At 39.7% G+C, this 12,665-nt stretch overlaps 2 protein-coding genes across 4 annotated transcripts in view; one reads left to right on the forward strand and one right to left on the reverse strand.

Annotated features, from left to right (window-relative positions):
* Actr10 (actin related protein 10) overlaps positions 1–12,397 on the forward strand; it is a 29,983-nt gene extending 17,586 nt beyond the window's left edge. For both annotated transcript variants that reach the window (XM_031356444.1, XM_031356446.1), the window contains exons 8-13: positions 2,294–2,329; positions 4,037–4,116; positions 4,220–4,293; positions 5,358–5,439; positions 7,493–7,694; positions 9,800–12,397. In XM_031356444.1, coding sequence (XP_031212304.1) covers positions 2,294–2,329; positions 4,037–4,116; positions 4,220–4,293; positions 5,358–5,439; positions 7,493–7,694; positions 9,800–9,981 — 656 coding nt within the window. In that variant the 3' untranslated portion in view covers positions 9,982–12,397. The remainder of the gene's footprint in view (positions 1–2,293; positions 2,330–4,036; positions 4,117–4,219; positions 4,294–5,357; positions 5,440–7,492; positions 7,695–9,799) is intronic.
* LOC116080166 overlaps positions 1,466–12,665 on the reverse strand; it is a 60,136-nt gene continuing 48,936 nt past the window's right edge. For both annotated transcript variants that reach the window (XM_031356449.1, XM_031356450.1), the window contains exon 8: positions 1,466–2,142. The gene's annotated coding sequence lies outside the window, so the exon portion shown is untranslated. The remainder of the gene's footprint in view (positions 2,143–12,665) is intronic.

Genomic DNA, 12,665 nt, shown 5'->3' on the forward strand with positions numbered 1-12,665 from the left:
GAGGGGTGGTGAGACATTAACTATATTAGGAACTCTATATTCTTGGGTTGCTCTCTGTAGTGAGCCTTTTACTTATTCTGATCTTCTCTGTCTCAGAATCCTAATCTGTATTACATTTCTGACATTGAGAAGTCAGAAGTACATTGTTTGTTGACACTGGACAACAACGAGAGATTTAGATGAATTTAAAGGGCTGTCTCTGAAGTCCTTAGCAAAGCTTAGATGAAATCTTAGTATACTTTAGATCCTCAGATGAAATTTTAATTATCCTCTTTCACTTAGTATTTAGAACCTTTTTTTTTAAAAAAGAGAGTGAATAATTTCAGCATTCTGTACACCCAGGTAGATTGTGAGTTAGGACTAGCCTAGATTACATAGCAAGATCCTGAAATGAGAATCAAGGTGCTGTGATTTGGAAAGACAAACATTATTCATTTTGTTCTACTAAAATGTCTAAAGGGGAGCTTACCAGAGTGAATGGCTGTTATTTCCATTCTTGCAGAATTTAAGCAGTTGTGATTATTTGCCAAGATTGTCTCCTCTTTTTAAAGTAGCATCTAACCGTAACTGAACTACAGCCTTCGTTTCCAGCCTTCCTTACTTGGCAGCAGAAAGCTGGTCTTCACCAGCCATTTCTTGACCACTGTCTGAATAGTCCTAGAAAAAAGTTAGCAGCTGTGGAATGCTGTGATTTTAGTACAGCTCCATCTCTCTCGTCTCTTTATAGGCGGGATTAAATCTTGTGAGGTCTCTTTACCTTCTTGAGAGGTAAACCTTAACACACTCTTGGTTTGCTATTTTCTTTGGGATGAGGCCTCATAGAGTCCAAGTTTTGAACTCATGATGTTGCTAGAGTTGTTCTTGACTCCCTCCTCCAGTAGTAACACCCAAGTGCTGGGAGACAGACGCACTGCCATCCCTAGATAAACGTTAATGTCTAAGGATAGGACTTGCCAACTGTTTTGATCACATACTAAAAGCACTTTGAACCATGACCCTTTAATATGTATGTTTATAAACTTGTGTGCTATGATTACCATGCTGTGAAACACAAAAGTGAGAAATTGAAAAGAACAAAATTAATAGAAGTAATACTAACCCTAACCCTAAAGTTGCCCTTTATCAGCCAGACTAACAAAGTGGCTGATAAATGGGTGAGCGGTTAAAGCCAAAGCTTTGTGCATGCTAAGCAGGATCCGATCCCCAAGTTACACCCTGGCCTCTTAATACTGGTAAACATATTTTACTCTTTTTCAAGCACATTGATCAATTATGCCAGTTTTCAAGTTATGGGTTAATACTTTGAGGTGGTGGTTTTGGATTAAGTTCATTATAAATAGTTTACTTTAAGGCAAGGTATATAGATCTGGGTGGGAATTACAGTGTTATGTTTACCCATTTATCTTGATCCATTTCAAAAAGTTTCTTTGCTTTTATATACCAATAAAATAATTTTGAAACTTGGTTTGGAAGACATTATTTTATTATATATTGTTTTGAGTTGGGGTCCTACTAGTAGCCTTGACTGTCCCATAACCTCAATATGTAGACCAGGCTGCCCTTTAACTTACAGAGATCCTGCTGCCATGCCTCCTAAGTTCTAAGATTAAAGGGGTGAGACAGCATATGTGGCTGGTTTAGAAGACTTTAAATTTAGGTTAGAAAATTGTGTTCCTATTTCTACTTCAGAAAACAAGCAGACTGACAAATTTTATCATGTCACACCGGTAGCATGTCTAAAAGGTTACTCTTGTTTTTGTGTGTGTGTTGCTTGCTTATTGGTTTTTAGAAATATCTTGTTACATGGTCTTAGTATGTAGCCCAGGCTGTCCCTGAGCTTGGGGCAGTCCTCCTGCCTCAGCTTCCTGAGTCACCATGCCAGTTTTTTTTACTCTTTTTTTAAAATATCCTTAGGATTGGGAAAGAACAAAGGGGACAAGAGAGGGTGCTAGGGGAGTGCTGTGACTACACTAGGTTGCATATGTGTGTGGAGATGTAGTTCATTGTGAATCCCATTGTGTGTGCTGGCTTCTGCTGTAAGATGCGTGCGCTCTCGGTCTCCCGTAGGACTTCTGCTCTCCTGGGCTCAGTGTTTCTGCTGCCTCCTCACTTGAAGTGTTTCACTTGGGAAAGATTTCTTCCCTAAAAGAAAAGTTGATTTTTCTGTTAGACCTTTAAAAAGATCAATATGTTATTTAATTTTACATAAATGAAAAATGGGGAATGGAGAGAATTAAATAGGATTTTTAATTATTACTCGGGTTCTTTAATTCTTAATAAAATTGTGTTTCAGGTTCAGTGCCAGAAGGTGTCCTAGAAGATATTAAAGGTAAGAGGTTTTCTCTGTCAGCGTAAAGGTCTTTGTGATCGTCAGGTGCTCAGGCTTGACAGCAAATGCCCTAACACCACCCATCTCCATCCCTCACGCCCTCGGGGGATTTTTTTTGTTAAAAATTTATTTATTATTATATGTAAGTACAGTGTAGCTGTCTTTAGACACACCAAAAGAGGGCATCAGACTTCAGATGGTTGTGAGCCACCATGTGGTTGCTGGGAATTGAACCCAGGACCTTCAGAAGAGCAGTCACTGCTTTTAACTGCTGAGCCATCTCTCCAGCCTTACATCTCTGTTTTTGTTCCTTTCATTCTTTAGTGCTAGTTTGAAGGGCACATGTGTCTAAAAGTACAGATAGAAAATATTTTGTGGTGGCATGTCCTATATGCTCAGCATGTGGTGCAAATACACACACACACACACACACACACACACACACACAGAGCAAGTTTCAGAGCAGCTGGAGCTAGCCAGAAGACCCTTTTTTTTTTCCTTTTTTTTTTCTCAGTTTAGTTTATTTGTGTAAGTATCATACCCTAATGTATGTATGTGCACCACATGAGTACTTGGTTCCTGTGGAGGTCAGAGGCACTAGATTCCCTGGAACTGGAGTTAAGATGGTTGTGACCACCATGTAAGTGCTGGGAACGGATCCAGGTCCTCTAGAAGCACAAGTGTTGTAAACCATTGAGACATCTCTCTATCCCCCAGCAGAATTTACCATTTGTGTGTGTGTTTGAGACAGGTTTTCTCTGTGTAACCCTCCCTGTCCTGGAACTCACTCTTTAGACCAGCCTGACCGTAAACTCAGAGGTCTGCCTGCCTCTGCCTCCCCAGTGCTAGGATTAAAAGTGTGTGCCACCACTGTCCAGCTTAGAATTTATCTTAAAATGAAAATAAATTGTTCTAAGTGTGTAAGTAATGTTTTAAAAGTAACTTGGCTGAAGTTATTGGTTATCTTGTATTCATCCCCAGCTTTTTTTCAGATTTAAAATTTTTACTTACTCCTCTGTCTTAAAGCCTTTTATTAAAGGTATTTATAGGAAAAAAAAAAAAAGCCACACAGTATTGAGTGTCCAGAATGCAAATATTAAAAGGATAGAGTAGTAGGCAGGTGACATTGTAGAATGTGCCATGCAGGAAGTAAGCAAGCTAAGAGTTAAGTGGAGTTTGTGTCTTCACTCAGATTTTTTTAAAGGATCAAAATGAGAAAAGGGAAAATAAAAACCCTGGAAGCACATACTATTTAGTTGGAAGAGCTCTCTCTTATGGTGGTGCAGCTTATTTGTATCATTACACTTCTACAGTGGCCATCAAATGGAAGAAGACTTCTGTAGAGGGATTTTTAGAATGTGGTTTTGTGGACAACAATCCATAGAGAAGCCTGCGTTTTTGTTCTTAAATGTGCCTGTCTTTATTCCTGGGTGCCTCTCTTTCTCTCTTTGCTGCCCCGATTCTCTCTCCTAATCTCCCTGGCCCCTCCTTTTTTCTTGTAAACTTCATGCTTAAGCCTGTATTAAAATATCTTTAGTAAATCCTCAACTCTGCTTCATATAAAAGCAATAAAATAATACTTGCTTTTACAGGAGGTGAATATTTAAAATATATGTTCATTTGAATGGGATTGTGCTGGCTAAGGTATAAGCTTACCATTCATTGAACAACAAGCAGTAATGGAGGCTCATTTATTTCCTCCTTCAGTGCGTACGTGCTTTGTAAGTGATCTGAAGCGTGGACTGCAAATCCAAGCAGCAAAATTTAATATTGATGGGAATAATGAGGTAAGCTTAAAAATTAATTCTTTTTGCAAAAGTTACCTGTATGTTTGCTTATGATTATACCTTTATTATTTTTTTTTATTTTTTTTATTTTTTTACATTTCAGCGTCCAACTCCACCTCCAGATGTTGACTATCCATTGGATGGAGAGAAAATTTTACATGTACTTGGATCAATCAGGTTAGACATTATTTTTAAGAGGGAAATAATGACTTAACATATTTAACATATTTGTATAAGCCTAGGTGAGGTTTTCTAGGATAACAGTAAAATATTTTTTATGATGCTTTATTTTTGGTCAGTAGTTTTATCCAACTTTTTAAAGTTTTAAAAATACTCTTTCTAGCCGGGCAGTGGTGGCACACGCCTTTAATCCCAGCACTTGGGAGGCAGAGGCAGGCGGATTTCTGAGTTTGAGGCCAGCCTGTTCTACAGAGTGACTTCCAGGACAGCCAGGGCTACACAGAGAAACCCTGTCTCCAAAACAAAACAAAATAAACAAACAAAGAAATTCTTTCCTTCTTGTTTGTCAGAGTAATTCAGTTATTTTAATGAAATTAATAGTGTTTCAAAAAGTGGCATGAAATATGTTTTCAAATGCAGGGTAGTAAACTCTTTTTTTTTAAAATAGGATTTATTTATGTATATGAGTACACTGCAGCTGTCACACACACCAGAAGAGACATCAGATCCCACTACAGATGGTTGTAAGCCACCATGCAGTTTCTGGGAATTGAACTCAGGACCTCTGGAAGAGCATCTCTGAGCCATCTCTCCAGCCCAGTAGTAACCTCTTTAAGAAGTAACCTCTTGCCAGATGGTGGTGGTGCACACCTTTAATCCCAGCATTTGGGAGGCAGAGGCAGGTGGATTTCTGAGTTCGAGGCCAGCCTGGTCTACAAAGTGAGTTCCAGGACAGCCAAGGCTACTCAGAGAAACCCTGTCTCAGAGAGGAAAAAAAAAAAAAAGAAATCCAAAACATATAAATATTACTAGAGCAGTAGGAAACACTTGAGGAATGCTTTCTGTGTGCCACACCTTGTTTTACATGCTCACTGAATCCTCTTAACCCCTGGAGGTAGATACACCATTTCCCCATTTACAATGAGAAAAGCTTTATATTTTATTAAATAATTCATGAAGGTGGTACTGCCACTTAAAAACATTATGTCAGTGTAACTAATCCTTTATTCTATGTCATATAATGACTATAAAGTATTCTCTTTTCTTTTTAATTTCATTAGAGATTCAGTTGTGGAAATCCTTTTTGAACAAGATAATGAGGAGAAGTCAGTTGCCACTTTAATATTGGATTCCCTTTTACAGGTATTTATAAAGTTTCCCAATGTTGTAAGAGTACTTCAAAGAATATTTTTAAGTGTTATCTTCTGTATTTTTTCTTGTCATATATTTGTAAGAATAAAGTAATTTTTCAAACCCTTTTATTACTTATTTCCTTTTACAGTTTTATAGAATACTGTTGTTGTTGCTGTTGTTGTTGTTGTTACTTGTGTCCCCTTATTTTCTTTTGTTTTGGTTTTTGGCCTGTACTCACTGTATAGACCAGGCTACCCTTGAACTTGTGGCAATTCTTCAAATTCTTCTGCCCTTCCCTCTCAAGTCCTGGAATTACAGCCATGGGCTATCTCACCTGGCTTACATTTTCTTACTTTAATTTTCTGTGGAATTTTATAATGTTGCTGAACATGGTAGTGATTGAGACGCCAAAGCAGTTGGATGAAGAATTCTAGGCCAACCTGATTTATAAAAATTCATGCTAGCCTGGATCACTTAGTAAAACCTTGTCTCAAAACAAAACAACAAACAAAAAACCCTTTTCTTAGTATTTTAAAATATTTATAGTGCCAGCAAGGTAGCTCCGCAGGTAAGGATACTTGCCACCAAACCTGATGGCTTCTCTGTGGAATTCCACTGTTTCAAGTATTTCATTCCTAATTCTTAGAGCAAGGAAGTGCAGCTCCCATAGGGTTGGAGTGAGGATGATCAGGCTGTGACATCAGCACCCCATGGTTGCCAGGCCAGTGTGATTGGCTGGCCAGGCAGAGTCCAGATCTCTCCTTTGAAGCACAGCCTTTTCAGTAGAGGAAAGTGTCTTCCATGGAGCGCATGGACAGCTGTGTTCTCGAGCCTCCAAACAAGCTCTGAGCATGTTCTCTTCCCCAGCAACTGATCCTAGCTATACTAGTATAAACAGAAGAACTTGAAAACATTTCAGTTTTTTTTTAAAGATTTATTTATTCTTTCTTTTATTTATTATAAGTACACTGTAGCTGTCTTCAGACAACCAGAAGAGGGTGTCAGATTTCATGGGTGGTTGTGAGCCAGCATGTGGTTGCTGGAATTTGAACTCATGACTTTTGGAAGAGCAGTCGGTGCTCTTACCTGCTGAGCCATCTCACCAGCCCCAACATTTCAGTTTTAAGCCAGGAACAATGGCACACATCTATTATCTGAACACTCTAAAAGCAGAGACAGGAGGATTACAAGTTTGAGGCTAACTGGGGCTGTGTGGTAAGTTCCTATCTGTGTCTGTCTCAAAAACCAAAACAAAGTAAATGGGGAGGGTGGCAGTAGTAGTTAAGTGTAACGTGCTCTTTACTTAAGCTGTGCTGCTTGGAATTTACTCTACACTATTTTCAAGTCTAACCCTGTGGGCCAGGCATGTGGGTAAAGGTACTTGCCAGCAAGCATGATGACAAGTTCATTAGCTAAGACCTACCTAGTAGAAGAACAGAGCCTGCTGGGCAGTGGTAGTGTGTGCCTTTAATCCCAGCACTTGGGAGGCAGAGGCAGGCGGATTTCTGAGTTCGAGGCCAGCCTGGTCTACAGAGTGAGTTCCAGGACAGCCAGGGCTACGCAGAGAAACCCTGTCTCGAAAAACCAAAAAAAAAAAAAAGAAGAAGAAGAAGAAAAAAGAGCGCACTCCTGCAAGTAGCCCTCTAGTCTCTGCACAGCACTGGAATCTATATTCACATGCACACAATCTAAATATTAGTGTAGAAGGTAATGTAGAGTCTGGGTGTGATGGTTCACGCCTTTAATTCCAGCACTTGGAGGCAGAGACAGATGGATCTCAGGGCCAACCTGGCCTCCATAGTGAATTCTAGACCAGCCAGCGCTATCTAGAGAGACCCCATCTAAACAAAAATGACTGACTAAATAAATCTAAAAGCTACTTAAAATATTCAGAAATACATATGTGGCAGTATGTTCATGGTGGCTCTGTTTGCTGTATGGAAACATTCCCTGTCTCCTGTGGTGCAGGTGCTGCTGCCGCCTGCATTGTCTGCTTCTGGGTAGAGTCTAGCTAAACAGTACTCAGCCGGTTCTGATAACCTTTTTCCTTTTTCTACAACAGTGCCCAATAGACACCAGGAAGCAACTGGCAGAGAATCTGGTAATCATAGGTGGCACATCTATGTTGCCAGGATTTCTCCACAGGTTGCTTGCAGAAATACGGTATTTGGTAGAAAAGCCAAAATACAAAAAGACACTTGGCACCAAGAACTTCCGAATTCATACTCCTCCTGCAAAAGCTAACTGTGTGGCCTGGTTGGGAGGTAAGAACTTAGTCCTGAGTGGTTTTACTAGTAAGTGTATCAAAGTAAATGAACATTGACTTTGTTCAAAACTCCCTACTTCATGAGTAAAGCTGTTAGCTGGGTCATATACCTGACTGTATCTCTCACAACCCACCTTTGGAAATGATGTTTGATGTTGGAGAGCTTAGGCATTGATGGTGATGGTGATGGTGATGGTGATGATGATGAAAAGATCATTTTCCACTGAACAATAAAGACCCATAATCCAGTCATTTAGGAGGCTAAGGTAGACAGATAAAAAGTTTGAGCAAGGCCGGGCGGTGGTGGAGCACGCCTTTAATCCCAGTACTTGGGAGGCAGAGGCAGGTGGATTTCTGAGTTTGAGGCCACCCTGGTCTACAGAGTGAGTTCCAGGACAGCCAGGGCTACACAGAGAAACCCTGTCTTGAAAAACCAAAAAAAAGTTTGAGCAAACCTGGGCTACATAATGAATTCCATGCCAGTCTAAGCTACAAAGTTAGATCTGCCTCAAGTGGACAAATAATTTTTATTAAAGTGTGGCTTTTCTGTAAATTATAGGAATTTTTAGAATTATACACCTGTTTCTGCTGGCCTTTGCACTGTAATTCTTTTTTCTTTTTTTTTTTTTTTAAATAAAGTTCATCCTTAGGGATGGTGTGGTGGCACATGGTTTTAATCCTAAAACTTTGGAGGTAGAGGCTGGCAGATCTCTTTGAAATTTGAAGACAGCCTGATCTACATGGTGAACTCCAGGCCAGTCAAGACTATATAGTAAAACTCAGTCTCAAATAATAATTATATTTATATAAAGTCATTCCTCAGAATAGTGAAAGTGGAGCCGGGAAGTGGTGGCACACGCCTTTAATCCCCGCATTTGGGAGGCAGAGGCAGGCAGATTTCTGAGTTCGAGGCCAGCCTGGTCTTCAGAGTGAGGTCGAGGAAAGCCAGGGCTATACAGAGAAACCAAAAAAAAGAAAAAAGACTAGTGAAAGTGATGAGTATTGTAATGACAGCTGCTGTTACTAACTAGTATTAATGGTGGAGATCGGTACTTGAGTTACACTTACTTGGGTGGAGCTCATTGAGTGCTCTTAAGATAGTACCACTGGATAATCACACAGTCTCGTACGTAACTACTAAGGAAAAGCAGTCACAGATGTGTATATTCATATAGAGCTTATTTTCTGATAGAACTGGTGGCAGGAGCATGCATTCAGAAAGAAAAAAACACGTTAGGAGTTTTAAGTGAATGTAGTACTCTTTCTTGTAAAGTAGAACTCAGTTAATCTTGATTTTTCACCTAGATTAGATTTAGAAACTGAATTGTTTTTCATAAAGATTGCCTTGTGCATTTTTTTAAAGTTATTTGTTTTATGCATAAGAGTACACTATACTCATGTACTGGTCGTCTTCAGACACATGAGAAGAGGACATCAGATCCCATTACAGATGGTTGTGAGCTACCATGTGGTTGCTGGGATTTGAACTCAGGACATCTGCAAGAGCAGTCAGTGCTCTTAACCGCTGAGCCATCTCTCCAGCCCTTGCCTTGTGCATCTTTGTAAGATTTTTCTGGTATAAAAAACTCTTAAAACTTTTAAATGATGTCTGTTGGGTTTTGCAATGTTATTTAATGACATGTAATAGAGTTGTGACAGAGAAAACTTGAGACTTTTGCTTTTTCAAGATAGGGTTTTTCTGTATAGCCTTTGGCTGTCCTGGAACTCACTCTGTAGAGCAGGCTGGCCTCAAACTCATAAATCCACCTACCTCTGCCTCCCAGGTGCTGGGATTAAAGGTGTGCACCACCACTGCCCTGCGAGTCTTTTCTAGAGTTGAAAAATCCTTCTACCTCATCCTGTTTTACCTTTTTTAGATTTTTGGAAAACCATATTCACTGAAATCTGCAAAGGGTCCTTAGATTATTTCCAACACAGGAGTTATGGTTCACCCTGTTTCTCAGAATGAATCCCATTGAATTGAAATAAGAGTTTGATCTGCGTTGCTGAACTTACCAGTCCCCTCTTTGCATAAAATGGATGAGTTCGGCTTACACTTTCTTGGCCTATCATCTTAGCTATGAAATTATTCTCACTACACAGGGGCTGTTTTTGGAGCATTGCAGGATATACTTGGGAGCCGCTCCATTTCAAAGGAGTACTATAACCAGACGGGCCGCATACCTGACTGGTGTTCTCTCAACAACCCGCCTCTGGAAATGATGTTTGATGTTGGGAAAACGCAACCACCACTGATGAAAAGAGCATTTTCCACCGAGAAATAAACGCTTGGATAAATTCAGCCTTGCTTATTTCAAGTATTTAATCAATTAGAAGTAAACTGTACAAACTATGTAGGATGATTTATTATATATATAGGTGGCTTTTATTTAACAAAGCATTTCTGTATTTTCTCATTGCATTAATATTTAATTCACCTGACTTTGTCTCTTGTGCCTATGTGGTAGTGGATGCTTGTGAGATATGTATTTATATCAATAAAATATAGCTAAACTGTTCAATTTGATAAGTTTATTATATAGTCCAGTTTCCTCCAGTCCTGAGTATTAGAAACTCCACTAATTTTACTATTTTTAGCAATAGATCCAGCCCATGAGTGTAGTTTTTGCAGTCATTTCAGGTTCTTTTTAAATTTTTTAAAAATTATATATGTGTGCATATGGATGTGGGTGCCTGTGGATGTGAGGTCCAGGACAGCCAGGGTTATACAGAGAAACTCTGTCTCAAAAAAACCAAAACCAAAAAAAGAAAAAAGAAAGAAGACTAGTGAAAGTGATGAGTATTGTAATGCTGCTGTTACTAACTTGTATTAATGGTGGAGAATGGTACTTCAATTTATACTTACTTGGGTGGAGCTCAAAAGTATGTATTTCTACACCCTGCATAGTGAATGCTTGGCCCTGCTATCAAACAGTCTGAAAGATCTGAAAAGTTTTCATGGGCATGCAGTGAAACAAAGGATCTAAAAATACACCATGTTAGAATCTGAAATAACAGAGATGGCTCAGTGGCTAAGAGCATATGTCTTCCAGGGGAATTGATTTTGGTTTCAGCACCCACAGCACATGACTCAGAAAGAGACTACAGCTCCAGAGGACCTAATGCCTCACTCCTCCACAGATACCCACATCCATATGCACTTTATGTTCAAGAGCATGCAACCTCTACATTCCTATAAAATGTAATTCACTCTTTATAATTTCTAGTAAACATAATGATAGTAATCACGGCTCTTGTGCTTTCTATTTCAGCACAAGGGTTCTTTTGTTTGTTTTGTTTTTTTGTTGTTGTTGTTTTTTTCAAGACAGGGTTTCTTTGTGTAACCTTAGCTGTCCTGGAACTCATTCTGTAGACCAGGCTGGGATTAAATGTGTGCGCCACCATGGCCTAGTCTAGCACAAGGGTTTTATGTCCTTTAAACTAATGGACTCATTCATTGTTAAACTTTTATTTTTCCTCATTTGTTTAATGAACTTCCTCCTGAAGATAGGTTTTGTGTGTGTGTGTGCACGCGCACGTGCGCATGCATGAGTAGAAACTAACACAGGTTCTGGTGTGTATACTTTAACTCCACACATAGTCTAATCACTTTGCTTTTTAAATCTTTCCAAGTTTTGCCATATTCTTTACATATGAAGATACGAACTCTTGAAGAAGATGGCTTCCTGCAATAAGCGTAGGAAAAGAAGAACCTGTTAGCCAGGTAGTGGTGGTGCATGCCTTTAATCCCAGCGCTTGGGAGGCAGGGGCAGGCGGATTTCTGAGTTCGAGGCCAGCCTGATCTACAGAGTGAGGTCCAGGACAGCTAGGGATACACAGAGAAACCCTGTCTCAGAAAAAAGAAAAGATTTACTGATACCTACTAAACATCTATATGCCCTGTATACTTGTGGATACTGTGGGTGTAGACCATACAGCAGTAAGATGTAGACCGGTGCCCTTTAGGGCCAAAGGCTAATAGAGACAGATTTGCACACAAATAGTCACACAGAAGCTATCACTTGCTTGTTGCTACTGACACTATTTGGCCCTGGAGAAAAACCATTTAGAAGAGCTTTGACCTGCTTCCTGAAGAGCAGGTAGGACAGTGGGGACAAGTTACTTCAGGTTATGTGAGCAGAACTCTGCACTCAAGGCAAACGAGCTGAGGTGCTGAAGCTGAGGGTAACATTAAGGTGAGACCTTGCTAATCACACTTTAAGGAGAAGTTAACCTGAATTTCATGTTAAGTAATGAAACATCACCTTGGCCAGAAACTCTCCTAATCTGCTTTGTCCTAGAGGCGATAACAATGTCTATTGCCCTGAGCACATCTGTCATAGGCACTGTGACTGTCACGGCTTTGACACTGTTGTCATCTTCTCTCTGGAGCATCAGCACCAGAAGGACTATGAGCATTCTAAGGATCAGGAGAAGGAATACTGTACTCAACTTACATGGATCCACTATTTCAATAACATTTTTTTGCAGGAGATATTTTAATAAATCCCCAGTTGTACATGCTGGCACACATCTGTAGTCCTTCAGCTGTAGGATTATCCAAGCCCAGGAGTTTAAGACCAACTTGGGTTCTGTACTGAGTTCCTGATAATACACACATACAAAACCGTCTACTCTGCATTTGTACTGATTTTGTCTTGTATTGTGATTGTTTAAGGAAATAAAAATGTTCATTTAAAACAAAATCTGATTGTTCTGCAGCTTCATGTAACTACCTATAAAGTCAATTCAAGGATTTACTACTCATAGGTTGAATTATGTCACCCAAAAAAGACAAGTTGAAGTCTTAACATTTAGTACCTGTGGATGTGGCTTTATTTGGAAGCAGGATTGTAGATGTACATTAGTGCCCATAATGTAGCAGGGCACTAGTGGCACATGCCTTTAATCCCAGCACTTGGGAGACAGAGGGAGGCGGATTTCTGAGTTTGAGGCCAGCCTGGTCTAC

Source organism: Mastomys coucha, unplaced genomic scaffold (assembly GCF_008632895.1).
Source record: "Mastomys coucha isolate ucsf_1 unplaced genomic scaffold, UCSF_Mcou_1 pScaffold6, whole genome shotgun sequence".
Lineage (NCBI taxonomy): Eukaryota > Metazoa > Chordata > Mammalia > Rodentia > Muridae > Mastomys > Mastomys coucha.